This window comes from Rhizophagus irregularis, chromosome 11, assembly GCF_026210795.1.
Source record: "Rhizophagus irregularis chromosome 11, complete sequence".
NCBI classification, from domain to species: domain Eukaryota; kingdom Fungi; phylum Glomeromycota; class Glomeromycetes; order Glomerales; family Glomeraceae; genus Rhizophagus; species Rhizophagus irregularis.
In genome coordinates, this window is record NC_089439.1 from 2,007,086 (window position 1) to 2,028,661 (window position 21,576).

At 26.9% G+C, this 21,576-nt stretch overlaps 3 protein-coding genes across 3 annotated transcripts; all 3 read left to right on the forward strand.

Annotated features, from left to right (window-relative positions):
- Positions 1-5,917: 5,917 nt before the first annotated feature.
- On the forward strand, positions 5,918-6,190 carry OCT59_002963 (uncharacterized protein; the record flags this gene model as incomplete). The annotated part of the gene is made up of 1 exon (XM_066145308.1): positions 5,918-6,190. One exon carries the CDS (start codon positions 5,918-5,920, stop codon positions 6,188-6,190), a length of 273 nt encoding a protein of 90 aa, XP_065996041.1.
- Positions 6,191-9,953: 3,763 nt separating this feature from the next.
- On the forward strand, positions 9,954-10,676 carry OCT59_002964 (uncharacterized protein). The gene has a single exon (XM_025319299.2). It carries the CDS (start codon positions 10,020-10,022, stop codon positions 10,404-10,406), a length of 387 nt encoding a protein of 128 aa, XP_025174171.1. The 5' UTR covers positions 9,954-10,019; the 3' UTR covers positions 10,407-10,676.
- A 3,156-nt stretch (positions 10,677-13,832) lies between these two features.
- On the forward strand, positions 13,833-14,276 carry OCT59_002965 (uncharacterized protein; the record flags this gene model as incomplete). Its single annotated transcript, XM_066145309.1, has 2 exons — positions 13,833-13,938; positions 14,155-14,276. 2 exons carry the CDS (start codon positions 13,833-13,835, stop codon positions 14,274-14,276), a joined length of 228 nt encoding a protein of 75 aa, XP_065996042.1.
- Positions 14,277-21,576: the final 7,300 nt, after the last annotated feature.

Below are 21,576 nucleotides of genomic sequence, written 5' to 3' on the forward strand. Positions count from 1 at the left end.
TGATTTCTGACGAAAAGATATCTTTTGATAAAAATAAAATCTAGATAATTATATTTATTAAAAAACTACAATAAATTTGCTTAAATTTAATAAAAAAAAAAAAAGATTCTATTTTATTTTTCTATTGTGCTCTTTAATTATTCAAATTAATTGAAAAAAAATCTAAACAACATGAACACTATAATATAAAAATCACATACTTTCTAAAGATAATAAGAAAATTTAGTGTTTTTTATCAATATTTTATTTTTTTTCCTTTTTATTTTTTGGTGAAAAATTTAGTTTATTTAAATCATAAGAATTGTTTTGCAGTAGTATAATTACCACAACTACTCACGTATACACAGTGAAATTCGATATCATGCCAGAACCTCGATATAACGGAACGCGGGTCTGGAACGAATTATTATAATCTTAAAATTAATTTACCTCGATATATCGGACTTCTTGATATAACGGATTTTTGACAAATTTTACTAATGAAACGGATGGTTCCATTATATCGAATTTCACTATGTAATTCTATTTCATTTTTTCTAAGAAATTTATAAATTCCATGATTTGGATATACAGCTGGAATACTTAAAATTTTAACATAAGTATTAATACCTTTAAAATTTTACTACAGAAAAACCATAATTCAAGTCTTCGTAGATTTTGAGTTTATCGATAAATCATAAATGACACTTGTAAAGTACCTCCATCGGATTAGAGTGTTATTGTAGGTAGTTTCGATAATAAAGGAATAGGCATTATAATCATTATCTTCATCGGTTTATATATTTTAAAACTTTGGGTTGACTTTGATATTTGATTTATTAAATTAATAAAGATATAAAATGTTTTGAATTGATACATTCGGTTGCATGCATGAAAGAAATTGAGATGCTTAACGTCAAATTATTTATTTACGTGTAAGTATTATGTATGATTCGGTCACCATTTCTCAAAATTTAACGATCCCTTAATTAGAAACTTATTTAATTAGGACTAGCAATAATATTTGGTCCGCTAATATGTACAGCATATATGCGTATGTATCCATACTATTTTTCTTTTAATATCATTTTCAGATCTCAAATAAATTCACAATATTAACAATGAGTGGTTAAAATTAGGCAATCACTCTGGAATCTATTTGTTCATGGAAGACATAGATGATATATTTCTCTATATCTGTTAATATCACGGACGTTAACCTTCGAAAACGTGGAACAAATCATTGGGTAAGAGGTGATTCCGTGATTGTGGAAGAATTAATTTTTACACCACCACTTCAGTTGTTTTCGGACAGATTTCCAAGGATTAGGAATTCTGTCTTTCAGAAACTACAATAATCGGTTGAATAAATTATTCTAAGCAACACACACTAATGTGATAAAATAAGAACATTAAAGAGAATAATTATCTATTGTTCTTATAAGGCGATCTAGATTTTTTTTTTTTTGATGAACAGTATTAGTTTTAAAATTTATTTATTTTAATCAAACACCACGATCATCTAAAATGCTTAAAAAAAGTATATTAATTTGTGTTTTTGAAACAAAATCAGATCCTTTTCTGATTCCCTTAATGTCTTATTTGTACAATACAGTACAATTATCACATACTGTATTTCACATATATCATCAATGTTATGTTAGCTTTCTGTTTCATAAAAATTAGACCATAAATATTTCTTCGGTGGAATAGAACCATGGACTAATATTAGGCTTAATAAATATATTATATTAAAGTGTAGTATTCCATATTTAGTATGATTCAAAATATCCATTGAAAAAATGATGTTCCCAAAATCTCTTGTTGAACAGGAATTCCAATAATAATTAGTGTTCCGATCAGCGAATAATTTCCATCGTCTATCCGTATCCGCGGATCTACAGTGTGGGACAAAAAAAATGAGAAAACTAGTCACGTGATATAAAATGATCTACATCGCCAAAAATAGATTGTTTTTGTACCACCTTAATACATAATAAATAACACGTTTGTGGCGACGTTTGACAACCTTTGTGTTTACCAACACCCTTTACTTAACGAGAAAATTCCCACATAAAATCTTGCGCAATGACGAAAACTTACGATGAAACTCTATTAAGATTGTGGAATAACGGTATACATGATGCTAAAAAACTACACAAGCTTACGAACATTTCACTATCCACAATTTATAGAAAAATCAAAAAAATCAAAAAAAATGGTTTGTTAGAGCATGCTGGAGGGAATGGTAGACCTAAAAAGATTATCGCAAGCGCCTCCCGTGTACTTAGCCAATATGTAAGGCATGATTCTTCTCTTTCCACAAGGACTTTAGCGAGAAAATTACAAAATATAGGTGTAGAGGCATCATATAGAACTGTTGGAAGGCACCTTTCAGGTGTTGGCTATTTAAAAAGACTACCCAAAGCAACACCAATGCTGACCGAAGCACACAAAATAAAACGGGTAGAGTGGGCAAGACAACATATTAATGACCGATGGAATAAAACTTTGTTTACAGATGAAACAGCATTCCAGCTTTTTAGGAATACTGTAGAACGTTGGTATAAAGGAGAGAGGCCGGTTCGGCGTATGCCTAAAGATCGTACAAAAATTATGGCGTGGGGCGATTTCAGCGCAAAGGGGAAAACAAGCTTATTTTGTTTCAAACAAATCATGAATGCCGAATTTTATGTGGAAATTCTTCGTAGACATGCTCCTGAGATGTCCCAGATGCTTGGTGATCATTGGCGCTTTCAACAGGACAATGATCCCAAGCATACGAGTCGTCTTGCAAAGGCCTTCCTCCCAGAAAATTTCCCAGTAGTTTTAGAGTGGCCATCCAATAGCCCCGACTTAAACCCCATTGAAAACTTATGGTCAATTATTAAGAATAAAGTAGAGAAACGGATGCCAAAAAATCTCGATGATCTGGAGAAATTTATGGTGGAGGAGTGGCAAAATATACCAAATACCGTTCTAATCAATCTTTCAAAGTCAATGAAACGACGTTGTGAGTTAATTATTGAAAAAAATGGTGAACGTATACCATATTAATTTTTTTTTAATAAAATTGTCTGGTCTTTGGCTTTAAAATAAAAAAAAATTCACGTGATTTATTATAATAATTGAGCGTGTATGACCTATGTTTTGATTCTCATTTTTTTTGTCCCACACTGTATATCTCCGGATGGCGGATAGACGGATTGTAACTCTACAATAATAAATATTCTAGATATTATTTTGACAATTTGATGCAATAATAGCCAATAAATTATTACTTTGTATTTTTAATTTAATATTAAGGTTGATTGATTAAAAATTAAACTTACATCATAGTACATCTAACCCTCAAGTGACATTAAATGAATTATAAGTTTAGATTTTAAATTTGTGGCCAAAAAATATGACAGCTAAATAAAGCAAGTTGTTTTCACTCTTTCAGTGTCAATTACTATTGCAAAAATGATATTACAATCAGCTTCGTTGTTATAAATAGTTTTTGAAATGAATTCTAGTATTTTTAATTAACCCCCCTCATTTGTAAGTCTTAGCAGGCAGTTTCATCTAAAAATTTAATATATATTGCAAGCATAAAGAATCACATATTTCTATATAGCTTTATTTAGTATATAAATTTTTAATTTAAATATAGTAAATGTAAAAAAAGTTTGTTATAAGAAGCTAAAGTAATTAAGTAATCAAATTATTCATAAATTCTGGGCTTTTATAAATTCATATGATCAACTTATCTACACTACAATAAATATATTATTGGATGGGGAGTAGATATATCGGTCACAGGACCGAATGATTGGATGAAAATGGGTGACGTAGTGGCCATAATGAAGGTCCCTCATCCAATAAAAGTGTTATCGTTCTGACGTTTCGATCATGCATCATATGTTTAACTTTTTATAGATTTCATTTTATACTATTTTTAATTCACTTTATAAGCGTTTCCTATAAAATATTCATTTACACTATATTCTTCTTTACTCCCCTTCATTAATATCAATCATGTATTATTGTTATGCCTAATAAAAATATCGGTCTATGCTGAACGATAACGATAAATAATAATATATATACAATATATAATAATGATACATTTCCTTAATTCACGATCAGTTATTTCGGAATGTGTACTATAACAATCATTATTCACTGTCAATCTGTCATATCCTGGAAATAAATTATAATGGCTAAAAATAAAGACAATTGGAACGAATGAAATGACGATCTTTTTTTAGTCGGGCTGAAATAGATAATATTTATCTCAATATAATTTGAAAGCTAATTAAACTTCATATGCGTATAAAGTCTATGATATAAATTAATATTCAATTAATATTATTAATATTCGTTAATTAATTGCATGCATGGGATTGATTATTTCATGACAAATTTTTTTAATTCAAATTTAAAAGTAAATCATGGGTATGCGTGTAAATCCAAACTTATATGCATGTGATATACAGCATATAAACATTTAGTTATTAAAAAAGATATTTTTAATAATAACTTATTTCAGCGGAATCTAAAAATAAAAATAAAAAATTAATAATAACTTATTAGCTTCATTTATATTAATATAGCTCTTATTTACTATTAATAAATTCCTATTTTTTAAATTTTTTTGAGCTTGTATCCCACGTGCTTTTTCAAGTAGCAGGGCCGTTTTGAAATGGAAATCATTGTCTCGTTAAACCAATTTAAAGACTTTAGAAATTATATTATTTATAAATGCATCAATTTTAGTAAAAAATTTTCGATAAATTTTTAATATAATAGTCAAGCTAATAGTCAAGAGATAAATAAGACTGAATACTTAATTCGGAAAATTATTTAAAATGTGAATTTCAGAAAATTATTATAATTGGTACCAAGCTGAATTCATGACGTAGTTGTACGTTCGAATTTCCAGCACTATGATATCATGTTGACCACTGGTGACAAATAACTTGTGACAAATAGGTTAACACTCCAAAAAATAAATGGTGATTACGCTTCACTGCTTAGGTGTAACGGTCGTGATAAATAGTAAAAATAGTACATAGTTTACACACTTATTGAAAGATTATATTATTCGAATTATTCGGGAATTAATTTTTTAATTTTTTATGATTATATATTCGGAAATTACTTTTCTAATTTTTATGATTATATCACAGCATGAATTAATCGATTCTACCTCCAATTGCTTTTATTTTATTACGTCAAAAACTTATAATATACTGTAGATATTTTTATCATTTAAAAATTGATATTCGTTAATTTATACCTTCGGTTATGGTTATATATTAATAAAAATTCTATATTTAACTAAATAATTTAATACGCAGGCTAAAAAAATCACTATTGGTAGGAAAAATAATCGTACGATATTTTAATATAACATTCATAACATAGAATCGTTATCATGATTATTAATATATTTATATATATATATATATATTGATGCACGAAAATACAAAAATTTTCATATTTTTATTAATTGTAACAGAAATTTCTTATGTCTGCACTACCTACAGTAATAATTTTCTCTCAATGACCGACACGCGTTATTAACTTTAAGAAAGACCGCGCGCGAGTAAATGGGGATGATTTTTATAAATGGCTCTAATATTTGGTTTATTTTTAAATATTCATATTTGTGCGCGTTTATTAATAGTGACTTATAAATGTATTATTAGTATTTGAAGTGAAAAAATAATGAATAATAATAGACAATAATCTCTTTAAACCGATTATTTTAATAAATATATTGTTAATAAAATTTTTCTTATAAAAACCTGAAAATCTCCTTAATTTTTAAGTCATTCATATTAAAAAAATAAAAAAAAAATTATTTAATAATTTATTCTTTATTCCGCGTGGTAGTAATAAGTTTTGTAAGGAATTTTACACAAAAAAATTCATAAAACAATTCATCCCAATGTCATCAAATAATTTCAATTCTGAACAACAAAGAACACGCGAAAGTTCAAGATTGAATATTATGAATATTGCAAATAATGCAAATAATAATAATCAAACCCGCCACCGTATTTGTTTGATTAATAATAATGCTACTATCGACAGAATCGCTCGGATCACAACACCTCAAATTACAAGTAATCCTTTTGAAAATGATTTCTTTAACGGAGCGAGTTTTCATTATGACAATCGTCTCGAATCTTTAATTTTACCTACTGGATTCTTTTCTTAAGAATAGCGATTTATTATCGTTCGACGATCGTTTTATTTTAATTTTTGATTATTTTTAACGAAAAGGAAAGGTTTATATAACAGATAATCACAAACACTTTAAGATTAATAAGGATTAATATTTGTAAATGATTTTTATGTAATACAGATTTATTATCGTTCGACAATCGTTTTATTTTAAATTTAATTTGCCGTATTTTTTGATTATCTTTAACGAAATAAAGGTTTATATAATTACAAATACATTAAGATTAATACCAAAAAAATTTTTTTAAGCAATAAGTAATTTATTTATGGTGGTAATTTATTATTATTAGATATTAGAAATTAGTTTTTGCGTATGTTTTTTAAATTTTCCAGAAATTTCAATATGATGCAAATGTAAAATATGTTAAATATAACATGAAGACTTAATCTTACAGAAGATTATTAGTTCTTATAATAATTAGATTAGTTGTGTTCTAAAATATTTTATCATTTGTATTTTTTTTAAAACTTTAAGTTATAATATATTATAATATTATTAATTTTTATTCTCATTATAAGGATTCATTTGCCTTTCTATACATGCATTATACAAATATAATGTCATCTCAATATCTTTAATAATCATATGTTTAATATTCTATGCGAGATAGAAACTAATAGTTTACGTCATAGTTACGGAGATCAATGATTTCATGGCTGCGCCGTGAAAATCATGATATTCCCAGTGACTCGTGAAATAACTGATTTATCACGGTATCCGTACCATAAAGCCCCTTTAATATGACTAATAATGATATTCCAATATATATTGATAGACTTTTTATCCATCTTTTTAAATAAACCCCACCGTGAGAATATCAAGAAAAAAAATCACGGATAAAATAATTATATTACAATACAGTACATGTAACTCCTGCTTAAGATATTTCCGAACGTGAATTTTTAACAGCCACCTACAATGTCACGTTTTCATTCAAATTTCATATCTACACCAAATTTTTTAAATAATTTAACTACTAAAGATAATTTTCAATGTTTTCAATTCATTATTTATATAGTTTTGAGAGTTAGATAAGTTACGGCATGATTTACCCATTTGCCTGACAAGGAGCGAGTATGTCAATTTACGGAAAAACATGGAATATAAATCGATCTTTTTATTGATTTTTAGTAACATTCGATCGTTCCTGAAAACGGAGATCTCGAGTTAGGATTCAACTCGAGTCAAAGCCACCAAAATTAATTGTAATTTTGGCCGACATTGGATTTTCTTTATTAGCTTGGAGAAAAAGAATGCGTATAATGTGTCTACTAACTTTAATTATCCAAAGGACGTTTGCATGAAAGATTATTTAGCGTACTGCATTAGTAAAATTTGTTTTCACAAACTTTCCCTTTTAATACGAGCCCCTGAAATATATTAATGTTAGTTGTACCCATGTCATGTCATTACACAATACCAAAAAAGTAACGTCCGAAGGACTTGAGCGGTTTTCGTTTTCCTAGTTTAATTTGACCCTGTAAAAAAAGTCGATCCGTTTTTTATATTTCGTCTTTTTTCCGTAAAAGGCTCATATTTCCGGAATTAATAGCCTTATATCACAGAATTTATCAAATTATTCGCATTTTTCGTGAATGGATCCGTGAAAGGCTCATTTTTACGGAGTTTTTACAGAAATAACGGATAAAATTTTTTATAGGTCATACTAACCAAGAATTCAATATTTATATATACTTAAGATTACGCTTCCTCCAGGAAAATATTATTGAAAAAAAGGTAATTATAAAATACTGTAAGTAAATAAAATGACGTAAAAATGATAGACGTAAAAAAAAATGGATTTACTATGAAATTACTATGAAAATAAAATTAGTAAAGTGTAAAATGTTGCATAATAATTATCATATACTTATATTTTTATTTTAATAATTTTTTTTTTTTAAAAGAAAAAAAATTCTTTTATTTTTTTTTATATTAAGGTAGGTCCTGTAAAAAATTTTATCCGTAATTTCTGTAAAACTCCGTGAATTTGATACATTAATGGAAAAATAACTAAAAAATCTAAGCAACTTGGATAATTTCCATGTTTGAGGCGTTTGAGGCTAAATATGATACATTTACGGAAATAATATGAAATATAAAACACGGAATAAATTTTTTATAGGGAGAACTTACCGATAGCAAAATTAATGAATACTGACCACAAGAGTTTTGTAGATCGTCAGACAGGCTTGGCGGAGTTTAAAAATTCAGGAAGCGTGAACGAAAAAAAAAATGGAATATAAATCGATCTTTTATTGATTTTAGTAATGTTCACTTCAGACCGCATGTATGAAAGGGGAGATATTTAGTTGTTGAATCATGAATTCATAGTATTATTGATTACTGGACTAAAAATGAAGATTTACAATATAACTTCAATTATTATAATTATTATAATTTCAAACGAATGACATACTACTGTATTATCTATTTTTTCTTATCTAGATGATATATTTTTCTCAAGCTAAAATAATTTCATCATCTATGAATTAATATAATTTGTTAAGTAATTTCAAAATATACTGTTTCGAATATAGTAGTTATCATGATTTAATGAACTAACAAGATAGGAAATATCCGGTTAAAATGATTTTTTTTTATAATTTGCCGAACATATTCTAAAATTTTCTGTTATTGAAAAAATACATATATACTATTTTATTTAATATATATCGAACGCGTAATAAATTTATTTAAAAGGGACGCTAATAAAGGAAATTCATATAGAATATAGACTTGTATCTAAAAAAATTATAGCCGATACAAATTCAATAAATACTCTTTTGAGAACTTCATTAAGTAAGCACTTTAGAAATTCTATCTAAAAACATATGAAATCGGTAATCAAAATAATCCAGAAAAGCAGATCACTTAGTAATAAAAATCCGCAAAATGATTGATGGGGATTTATTATTCGTGCGTCAATAAAATTGAATTTAAATAATAGCCAAAAACAGATTAATTCAAACTGATTACGCGTAGTTGTTGAGCCAATAATTTCTTAATCTATTGCTTGATTAAGTTTTATCACGCGTATCAGTTAGAAAGGGTATGTCACATAAAGGAGGTAGGCGTTTTTTTTTCAACACAATAAGCCTATTGCTAATGTAATACACATATATTATATTTCGCGTATCATGATTTAAAGTCAGCCTTCATTTATAAGCATTATAAACAAAGAAAATACTTTCGTTACTGCTACTTTAGTTTAAAATAGGAAATGAAACAAAGAAAATCTTTTTATGGGGGTTAAACAATATATTAGTAATTTATATTACGATTTTTTTATTAGAATTCAAATAATAATTATGGAAGTAAATATGGTAGTATATACAATCACATCTAACGTTTATTAACAAGGTGGACACAATGTACTACAAACTACAATGCAGGAGATTTTATTTTAAAACTTCACGCAAACAAAATAAACGAAGATGATTTTGTATGTTTATACAAAGGAGGTCAATTTCAAATAAAGAATTGTTTATACAGTGTATTTTGATATATACTAAACCTTTTTTGTCACATAATAGAGTTTTTTAGATTTCTGAATCGAAATATATTATATGTTTTGTTTCATTAATTTGGATATATTAAATTGCCGGTAAACCCTTTTTTTGTTTATTTCAATTGCCATTTTTGTCAAAAAGGCCCGGTGGCTAATCACGTGATTGGTGTAACCAATCACGTGAATTTTTATTATTTAAAGCTACGTCTAAAAAAAATAAAAAACGTGTCATCCTTTTTTTATTTCGTACAAAAAAAAAAACCTTCATTCATTTCATTTATTTCTTTTACGATGTCATCAAGAAATTATGGATCAAGAACAGGCAGAGCGCCGTATGTTCAAAAAATTAAACTATGCAACAACAATAACAAAATTACTACGAGAAAGCCAACAAAGTTATGTTCTAAATGCAGAGAGGCGAAAGATTGTGTTAGCTTATTTTCAAGTAAAGTAAATCGGATTGAAGAGATCGTTAATAATTGTCATAAACATTCGAAAAAGAAGATCGAACAAATTTCCAAATTCAACACTAAATTTTCATTAAATAACGTACCTTGTGAATTGGAATATGATTTATCAAATTTCACGTTAGAAAATTTGCAAAAATTGGCGATTTTCACAACTCAAAATTGCGGTAATAATAATAGTTATAATGATAAAGATAAACATCCCTATTAAATAAACTCAAAATTGCTGTAAGATAATGTTTGACAATCACTCCTTTTACTCATAATTAATAATATTACCATCATCATTTTCTATTATCATTCTATTTGTCTAACAAGTTACAGTTTTTTATTATGATTTATATTATTCAATTTCAAAAATATCATTAAGATAATTTGTATTTTGTTATTGTTCATTTTTATGTTATAATTTATAATTTATATAAATTTAGTATAACAATTATGATAAACGATTTTAATTTCGCTGTCGTGCCAATTGACTTTTTTTTTTTTGTGTACTTTTTCAGATTAAGATTTTGCATAAGTTTCGGATGATAAATTTCTAACCCTAAAAGTTCTTTTATTATAACTTCTCTACATAAAAACGCCTATTTAACTGTGTCTAATATTAAAAAGAAAATACGATATTGCTTGCCCAGCCCATACAAAGGGGCTGAAGTTACACAGCCACTTGTTTACTTGGCTTTTTCTTAGAAAACTCTATATCAAAATTGAACCTATCGTTTAATCGTAAATTTTAGTACTAGAAATAATCGGTCTACTTAATTTTCCTTAAGTAATCAGAAAATTTGACTATAGAAAATTTCATACCAAAATAATTTATCTGTTCTCCAAAATTAAAGATTAGCATGTGATTATTATATAAAGGTGGGGTGTTTGCTGTCATTGTGCCACGCAGTGGCACATGACAACAATCAACAAATTTTCCACCCCAATATTCATCACTGGCATCACACCCCATCGCGTTTTCACTGTTTATATTTATCTGAGGGACAGTTTTTTTTTGCCTCACAAAATTATTTTTTTCACATCCTTTAAATGTCACCGGTCACGTGGGGGTGGAATTTTAATAATAAAATTGTTGGTGTTATAACGGGACATCATTAAAAGAGAGTGTAATCACGTGAGTTTTAATTGACTATCATGGCGCAAAAAATTTTTTGTGCTATTCAGTACGTCCGTGTCTAATAAAACATGTAAATTACTAAATTTTTTAAAAAATATATTAAGTGAAAGTTTAGGAATCTCTCTACTGGAAACATAATATTATCTTTTTAACAAAAGGCATTTTATCATTTATTAATTTATTTCTATAGGTATGTTTTCACATGTCTTTACAAAAATAATAACAAAATAATACATAATTATTCAAACTAAAGTACTTTGTTCTTGGGAAAATCACGTGACTACATGCTCCCCTTAAATAATCAATTTTGGCATGTTACAATAGCATAGCGGACATGCTCATATCACCTTGCCGATCATTTGCTGATCACTAATTCCGGATTTTAAAAACTTATTGCAAAATCACAAATATTTTTCAAATTTTGTGGCAAAAAAATAATGGAAATCTAAGTAAAAACACTAAATTATCATATGACTTTAATTATGTAATTATTAGACAATTTTTAATAATATCATAAAAATATTATTTGTATATGGTAATTCACTAATTATTGCCGATCATCAGACAAAAATTGAAGTGCGAAGATGAATATGTGAGTGCGAAACTTAAGAATTTGCACAAATATTCTTTATATTATGTAGAATCTATAAAAAAAATAATGCAGTGATCTGATTCATAATGCAGGTTTTTTATTAGTAACATAATTAGTGAATAATTTCGTAAAATGAATAAATATATGCCAAATACTAATAAAATCTAATGAAATTTAATACACAATAAATTAAAACTAAATTTAAGTTATTTGTGAAATTTGAACATATTAATTATTATGTAAATTTTTTTAGCAACGGTATTTATATTATGTGATAATTGAAAAATGATCGGCAAATGATCGACAAATGATCAGTCAGTATTGTGATAAAATAGGGATGTCCGCTATGCTTGTTACAATCAGCAATGTTACATGCAATTGTCATGTATATATCACATTATGTGGCGCAATTTGTAAAATATGTATGCCATTTTAATTATGCCCAAAATTCTACCCTAATTCTGGTAAGGCGACAATCACCAGCGGTGATATTTAGCAATACTCAATTTTAAATGCTGTTTTTGACTCAACATGTAAGTAATTGATTTTTATTGTAGTGTAAGATAAGTTGATCATCAAATGACAAATGAATTTAATAAGTTATACGGAGAATGTGAAATTAATGATTTTTTTTTTTTAAAGAAATAGGCATAAAATTTGAGAAATCGCTTGATTATTATTAATGACACTATAATTAATCAAATCGGGCGTTCTCAGACGTTTATACATGACGAAAATTTTACATAATGGTACATTTCCAGACGTTTATTGTGCATAAACACACGCAAAAACTCACTATTATGTAATTTCAATATTCTTCACTTGTTTATAATTTATTTTTTTACCAACTTTATGATTAATATTCAAAGTTGAGAAAGAGAAGAAGAAATCCAGTTGTACATAAATATGAATATAATGAATATAATATGAATATTGTATTACTAACACACACACACATATTTTATATTAATTTAAATAATCAAAAAAAAAAAATATTCAATTAAAATTCCATTAAACCGGACAAATATTAAAATTTTCCAATTGAAATTTTACAGACGTGATTGCAATCAATCAATAGTATTGTTGTGCCGTTGGTAGAAGATAATTATCATAAAGAGACGAATATATAGGAATATACCGTTTTTTATTTGGATAACAAAAACTGGTAAAACCGATAATTTAGCACAAAATAACCGATTTTGGTCTATAAGTTTGCTTTCTATTAGGATGGTATAGGGTGAGATTAAATATTAGTCAATACGTTAATTATTTATGTTAAAATTAGGCATGATATTGAGTGGCGTGACCCTCCCATCCAATAACTATAATTTTGATTGGCCCAATTACTTGGAATTACTATTAAGTGATTTTGATGGAATTTATTTGGTTACAGGTATATGATAAATTATAACAAGGGTAAATTTAAAGTGACCTCTTATAAGTTACGCTTAAATCTCAATATATTTTTGATATTTTGCATCATAACTTTAAAAGTTACGTAATTACTGTATAATCGGAAATAAACAAAATTAAGGGTTGTTCCATTTATTTTAGCTATTTTAACTGTTGGTATGTGTTTATTTTATTGTAGTAAATTCATCTTTTTTTAAAAAAAAAATTCCAATCGCACATAAATTAAAATGATAATTATTACAAGAGCATAGTGGACATCTCTAAATTATCGCATTATTGTGCCCGATCATTTATCGATCATTTATTCAATCTTATACTCTTTGATTGAAAATTATACATAATAATATACGCAACTAACTTAATTGCCAATCCGCCATTCAACGATACAAAATTGATTAGTAGATCCGTCGCAAGTTCTTATATGAATGACATCGATCGGCACATTTCAACTCCGATTTTGTCCTACATAAGTCATGCTTAATGTAACCATACTTTACCAATCAATAATGCAAAACGTGAATATGTCACAAAAAAAAAAAAATTTTTTTTCGTTTGCTATAAAATTTAAAGAGTTTACTTTGGAGGAAGTCACCATTCCAGCTCATATTTTAGGTAACTTTACACCAATTATTCGCGAATTTTGCAAATTTTACAAGGTTTTTTTGTATTATTATATAATATATGGTATATTCTTGCTTAGATTAACAAAATAATGTTTAAAAAAAAATAAAATAAAAAAATTTTTTTTTTTTTGGCAATGTTCTAGTTTTACCAGTTTTATAAAACTATACCTAAGTAATGTAACACCTTTTTTTAATGTATTTTTAGGGCATTTATATTACAACAAAACGTTTTCAAACTTGTGCAAACACCATTCAGAAGCAATAGTATTTAATATAAAAATGTCCGACGAGATTAATTATAGATTGCCGATCATTTTGTATCGCTGAGTGGCGAATCGGCAATTAATTTTACTAGTAGCAACTTTTTAAATTTTAATAATAATGTTGTTATATTAAGTCATTTGAAAAATTCTACATAATAATATATGCTTAAATTTTACAAACAAATTTATATTAGTTTAAATTTACTGTGTATTAAATTTTATTAAAATCGCATTATTATTGGAGAATTTTTAAAAAATTGACCATACAGTAATTGGCACATATAAAACTTTTGGTTTCAAGCAAATTGATATGGTTTCATTTACCATATATTCCCAAATAGTAGATGTATGTATGATAAAATTTTCAGAGTTCGCCCGAACATCTGTGGCTTCGCCCGAAGCTTTAAAGTCAAATTATCATATGATCTGCAAATGGTCGGCATTAAGATAATTACTGAAAATTTCGGCCCAAAGCTAACTTTTGTGTTACCCCGATTTTCACTATATTATTTTTACATTATATTTCTAGTTATGTATCTCGAACTATTAAATAAATAGTCAGTATAAAATTTATGGATTCGCCTAAGGTTTTAAAATGTGAATTAAATATTGTGTTAATACTGTATTTTGCGGTATATAAGCACCCCTTTTTGCACTTAATGCCGGCCAAGATCCTCATAATTCCGGCCAAAACGGTATGATCTGTAAATGATCGACATTGTGACATGTCCGCTAAGATATATATTTACAGTATATATTTGTAGCCAAACGCCAAAACTTAAAAATTTAAGGGGTTTAGATTACGGCATATAAACATTACCATTTAGCTTTCAATACGAAGATATTTTAAGTAAGGACTTCCAACCTTTTCATACTGCAATAAGAAACTACAATTACAAATCAAAAAAAAAAAGGGATCACCCGATCAAATCAGGTGTCCTTTTATCGCCACATTTAAAACTAAATTTGACTCAAAAAAACCAATTTTACAACCAAAAAACCTTCTCCCTAATAATAAAATGGATTCCTTGTTAAACAAATTAAATTTTAAATTCTTCAAAAAAGATTAATAAAGTTATTGATTTGTAATCATGTAATCTTTCTCTGGATTATAAAGGTTAGGTAAATGTTACCAATATTGAAAAGTAATCATAACCATTGCTGTTTGAAAATATGAAATCAAAAATGTTGTTTTGGAGATCAAAACTAGGGGGCGAACAATAAAAAAAAATCTAGTGTTCCTTGTGTTCAAGATAGCGGAATGGTTGAATCTGACACTTGCGCTGCAGTTCGCGCCAAAATGCATGTAAAGGGTACACAAATGATCAAATGATGTAATGCATTTTTTTGTTTTTTCCCCCCGTAATTCTCTTTATTAGTATTGGTAATTATGCATTTTCTAAAAAAAAAAGCCTAATAAACGGATCGTCATTTAGAAATCCAATTATCTACTATTACTATCGGTAAATTTAAAAATATCAAAATCACGTGATCTGTGCTTGCGCCTCAACAATCTCTTTTTTCTTTTTTTTCTTATTAAATTGTTCTTTAAAAATTTATTAAGCAAAAAAAAAATTAAATATTGTAGGGAATATTTTATGAAGTTGTAAATAATAATTTTAGCATTTTTACAAATTTTATAATATTAATTCTACATTTCTACATCCCTGTAAAAGAAGTCAATCCATGTTTTATATTCCATCTTTTTTCTGTAGAAGGCTCATATTTCCGGAATTAATAACCTAATATCACGGAATTTATCGAATCATTTACATTTTCCGTGAATGGATCCGTGAAAGGCTCATTTTTACGGAGTTTTTACAGAAATAGTGGATAAAATTTTTTCATAGGGCATGAATGACCAATTAGAGTAGTATGGAAACACTAATTTGCTATTAAAATTGTAGAGATAGATATTTTTTAAAAGAAATTACTTCTGATGCATTTGTTCTTAAGTTTATAGCGTGATTTCAGGACTTTGACTAAATAAAATTGATGTAGGAAGCTTAAGTAACTTTTGGAGATCAACTGAAGCCCAAGTCATTCAGTAGGTGTAGGACTACATAGATGTTAATTTTGTAAGCTAGAATGAAATATTTTGGAATAATTAGTACAATAGTGTATTTGAAAATTACTTCTTAAAATAATGTTAGTTTATTTGTCATTAATTAAGTGTAAAGAGTTATTTTTTAGATGTGTTTACTACAAAGTAAATAAATAATTATTCTATACATGTTCATGAAAACATATCAAACCTTTCTTTTTTTTTTTCTTTAAGTTGTCTTATAAATCAAAATTTGTGAGGTCACATAAATCACGTGCGAGCAAATTGATGAACATAACTCTATATTTGAATTTGTATTGCATAGATACGAACTTAAAACCATGCTTTAAAAGAATGTTTTATTACATTCTTCATTACAATTAAATTGCGATTAATCCAACTTTACACAATTTCACTCTCAATTGAACTTTAATATTTAATATTTATTTAAATATCTCAAAATAGATAAAAATTTTAATATAATAGCCATAACCAACATTATTGAATATATCAGCCCTATAAAAAATATGTATACGGAAAGGATACGTTTTGTATACATTTTATGTACGTTTCTATAGATTCCGTATACAAATTCCGTATATTTAATAAGTAATTCATTTTTGAACATTTTTTTTAAAAAACTAATGTATAAGAAATGTATACGGAAAAAATTAATCATGCGGAATGTATACGGAATTTTTAAACTTAATATTTTTAGAAGATAATTTTACAAAAATTCCGTATCATAACACGAGATCACATGATTTTTTATTGTTTTGTTATGATACGTTTTTTGTTTTTTATATAAACCCTTACTTTGATGAGTTTGATCTTCCGATCTTCCTTTCTGTCTTTCCTTTCCTTTCTCTTTCTCTTGTCTTATTTTTGTTATTTTTTCTAAATTTTTCTTCTTTCTTCGTCACCCCCTTTTAAAAATAATTTTTTTTTCGCCACTCTCCTTTGAAAAAAAATTTTTTCTTTTATTCCCACTCTTCCTTTTTTTTAAAAAAAAATTCTTCTTTCTATTTCTATTTCCTCTTTTTAAAAAAATATTTTTTTTGGTTATTCTTTATTCCCCTTTCTTCTTTATTTATATTTAATTTCATAGGCCAGCAGATTTTTTTTGTGAGAATATTCAGTTTCTTTTTTTTTTTTTTTGTAGATCAGTTTGGGAGTCCTTTTCTTTTTGTAGGATGATTCAGGATTTTTTTCTTTTTTTAGGTCAGTTCAAATTGTTTTTTTGTATGTTGGGTTCAAATTCTTTTCTTTTTGTAGGTTGTTTCAGTTTTGTTGCTTCAGAGTCTTCTTTTTTTGTAGGTCAGTTTTGGATTTATTTTGTTGTTTTGGTTTCTTTTTCATCAGATGCTTCATAATTCTTTTCTAGGTCAGACATTCTGGAGTTCTCTTTCTTTTTTTGTAGGAATGCTGACCTTTGGTGACTTGGAAGATTGCAGATACTATATGAAGGGGGGGTTTTGTTTCCAATTAAGTTAGACGTTCTTATGTTTCTTTTTTTTGTTCTTTTAGGTTGTTTGACTCCAAATGAACCTGAACTTATAGATAATTTAGGTTGCAATAGGTGGTTTTAATAAAGAGGGAATTTTCATAATGTCTTTGTACTTTGTTTATTTTTTATTTTTTATTTCATTTAATAAAGTGAAATTAGATTTATGTAAATACAATTATAGTAAACTGTAATACAAATAGTAAATTCAGTGACCAAATCGTATAAATTTCGTGATAAAATCAGTGATCAAATCATGTAAATTCCATATAAATCCCGTGCAAATTCCGTATCCAAACCATATTTTTGGTGATACGGAATTGTGCATTTTTCCGTATCCTATTATGATACGTTATTTCTAAGGAAAAAAAATCGTATAAAAACTTCATAAAAAACGTATCCAATTTTTTTATAGGGCAGATATATTTTAAAACAAATTATTTTTTTATCGCGTTCTTATTAATTCAAATTGAAGACTTACCTGTTATGGTCGAATAATGATAGGTCACGTTACACTATGATGGTTTGATATATATGCAACCAATTAAATTGATATGAGAATTATTTAAATTTCAAATTTAACCGATAGATATAAATTTATATGTTTACAGCAGAAAAGCCCATCGTGCGAAAAAATTTATCAAAAATATAATGAAAATGGAAAATGGAAAATGGAAACCATTCAAAATCCCGGCACTCACTAACCTGAAGCTTATTAACTTGTTTTTAATTTTACATTATTATTTTTTTATTATTAATGCGGCGTAAAATTAAGTAACAATTAATCATTTTTATTAATATGTAAGATATTTAAAATACTTCACAAAAATTAGTTTTTATTGAGTTTATTAGTTAGAAAAATTAAATTTCAATTTTTTTTTTTATAAATGTAATTTTTTGTATATAAAGATATAATTTTTATTTTTATTATAATTAAATAACTTATTTTAATTTTTTTCTGGGGTGTCGGGATTTGGATTGAGATTTGTCAATCATTTACACAAAAATTACAAACATTTATCATTGATTATCTTGATCATCTTATCTATTATATAAAAGGACTAACCTTTCAAGATAATCTTAAATAAACATGAGTAGTGATGATACTGTTTATATCTGCGGAAGTATTATTAATCACATAATTTAACCGTTATTAATAGCAGATTACGAGAATCTAAAAATTTTTTTTGCCCAACCTTAGTTTATAACGTAAACCAATTAAATACATCTCATTCATATATTGCCATTTAAATTTTTTTATTCAAATATAATAATTTCCTGAGCAAAAATAGAAATAGCAACATCAATCTAATAAATAATACAAATCAGCTGTAGTTTTGTGAAATCAAAATAAAAATCTATGCAATGCAATATAATATTTATACCGCCGCAAACTTTAAAAAACATAATAATAAACAACGTATATGTCACAACAATGTTAAAGCTTTTATATGTGCACACTTGTTTTTTTTTATTGTAAATTATAATTAATTTAAAATCTTAGTCAAAAAATTCATATAATTTCTTAATATAACATAATACATATTTCTTAATATAACATATTACATATGATGTTTTCGATTTATGAAAATTTTTTGTTCGCGTGAAACTTAACTCAATCGAATCAAATATAAACGATAAAAAGCATAATTTTAAAATTGGAAAATTATAATTCTTATATCGAAAGTGTATAGGTTGGGAAAAAATCATTTTTTAAATTTAATTATTCGAAATATGTTAATTCTTTTTGCTAGAAGAAGGATCATTTTTGTTGTTGCAATTTTGAGTTGTAAAATCAGCCAATTTTTGTAAACTCTCTAATGTGAAACGTGATAAATCGTATTCTAATTCACAAGGAACGCTATTCAGTGTGAATTTTGCGCGGAATAAGGAAATTTCATTGGTCTTCCTAGGGATATTTTTACGAAAATTGCCGACGATTTCTTCTAATCTATTTATTTTATTTGAAAATAATTTGATGCAATCGTTCGTTTCCTTACAATCCTGACAAGGTTTCACAGGCTTCTTCCTTATTCTTTTGCCACCTGAGTCGAGTCGGATTTTCTGCATATAGGTTCTTTGATCATACTTTTTATTTTTTGACGACATTAAAAAAAAAATGAAGGTAGTCTTAGAAATGTTTTGGCTCTCGAACGAAAAGTGTATGCTTATATAAATTTTAGTGCAGTATTGTGTGTTACCTGTTACACATAGTGTTAGTACGTCGCGCTTTTTTTATTTTTAAATTAGCTGACCTAGTGTACGGGCGCAGCACATGATTAAAATTTTTCGCACACTTTTTGGTAAAGATGTGCTCTGTGCCTGCACAGTAAAATTTTACATAGAACAACTGTTGCATAGTCACATGTTAAATTTAATCATTATTTTTTAATGCCGCGCAGTTACTTTTTATGATCGGGCGCAAATGTATCACGCGGAGTAGCTGCGCACAATTTATCTCAGAAAAATTTTCGGTTAACTGCTAAACGATATTGTATGATATATACAGTATCTCCGATGTTGTATAGTATAATGGTCGAAAATCTATACAGTATAGTTTTTATTTATACAATTATACATTATAGCTTTTTATCTATACTGTATAATTTTTTTACACTATACTATACAACATCGGAAGTATATATCATACTCAATAACTATATTATCATCTAAATTAAAAAAATTATGATTTAAAAAAATATATACAGTACAATTCCAAACCCTGCTTATATATAAGTTCAACTGCGTAACTTGATCATATAAATTTGTATTTACGATTTTATCACAATTATGGTACTGCACTTGCGCCAAAAACTAATTGGTTATTATCTATATAACCAAAGAAACCTGTATAAATAATAATTTTCAGCGCCTAATTTAGGGATTGGACCCGGGTTGGACTATACCTGGGTTACCCGGGTATCCGGGTGTAATAATTTCCACCAGGGTGGAGGCAGGTGGGTCAACAACCTGGCAGATTACCCGTCGGGTCACCTGTTCAGTCACCTATTGTTGATTAAATCATTTATAAGTTCCCGTTTAGTATTAATTATTAATAAATTAGTAAAATGATGAATGGAATTGTATCATATGATATTAAACTTAAAGTAGAAGTAGTTAGCCAATTTTTATTTGTTAATTTATATTGTAAAGCTTGGAATTAATAATATTTGAATATAATAAATTCGTCTTTTTTGATCATAAAGCTATTATATAACAAAAGAAATTTATATATAATTATAAATGTTTTGCAAGTTTTAAAAATAAATAGTTAATTTTTATATGGTCCATCTGTCAGGTGACCCGGGTAAGATTTTTTAGACGGGTCCAACCTCTAGCCTAATTCAGTAATTACTATAGTAGGATCATGTGTATTTTATCGCTAATACAATTCCGGTTAATGAAATTTTAATCGGACATTCTTTTTTGCTAAATAACGGAAAAAGGCTTACAAATCATATTTCATTTTTTTGATCAATTACTGTACGTTGATGTTTAAAAATCTTATTTCGATCTCTTTTTTAGAGTAATATTTTTTTTCATTCTTTTTTTAAGATTGGTCTTTTTTTCGACCAGATCTTTTTTTTTAAAATAATATATATATATATATATATTGGTCTTTTCTTTGGGCCAGATCTTTTTTTTAATATTTTTTTCGGTCTCTTTTTGTTAGAACGGAACTTTTTATACATATTTTTTTTTATCTACACATATATGTATATTATTATTATTATTAATTTATTTCGTCTTTTAGTCTTACTAGATCTAGATCGGTGATTGGATCGATTGGATTGATGCTGTGGTCCTATTTTTAAT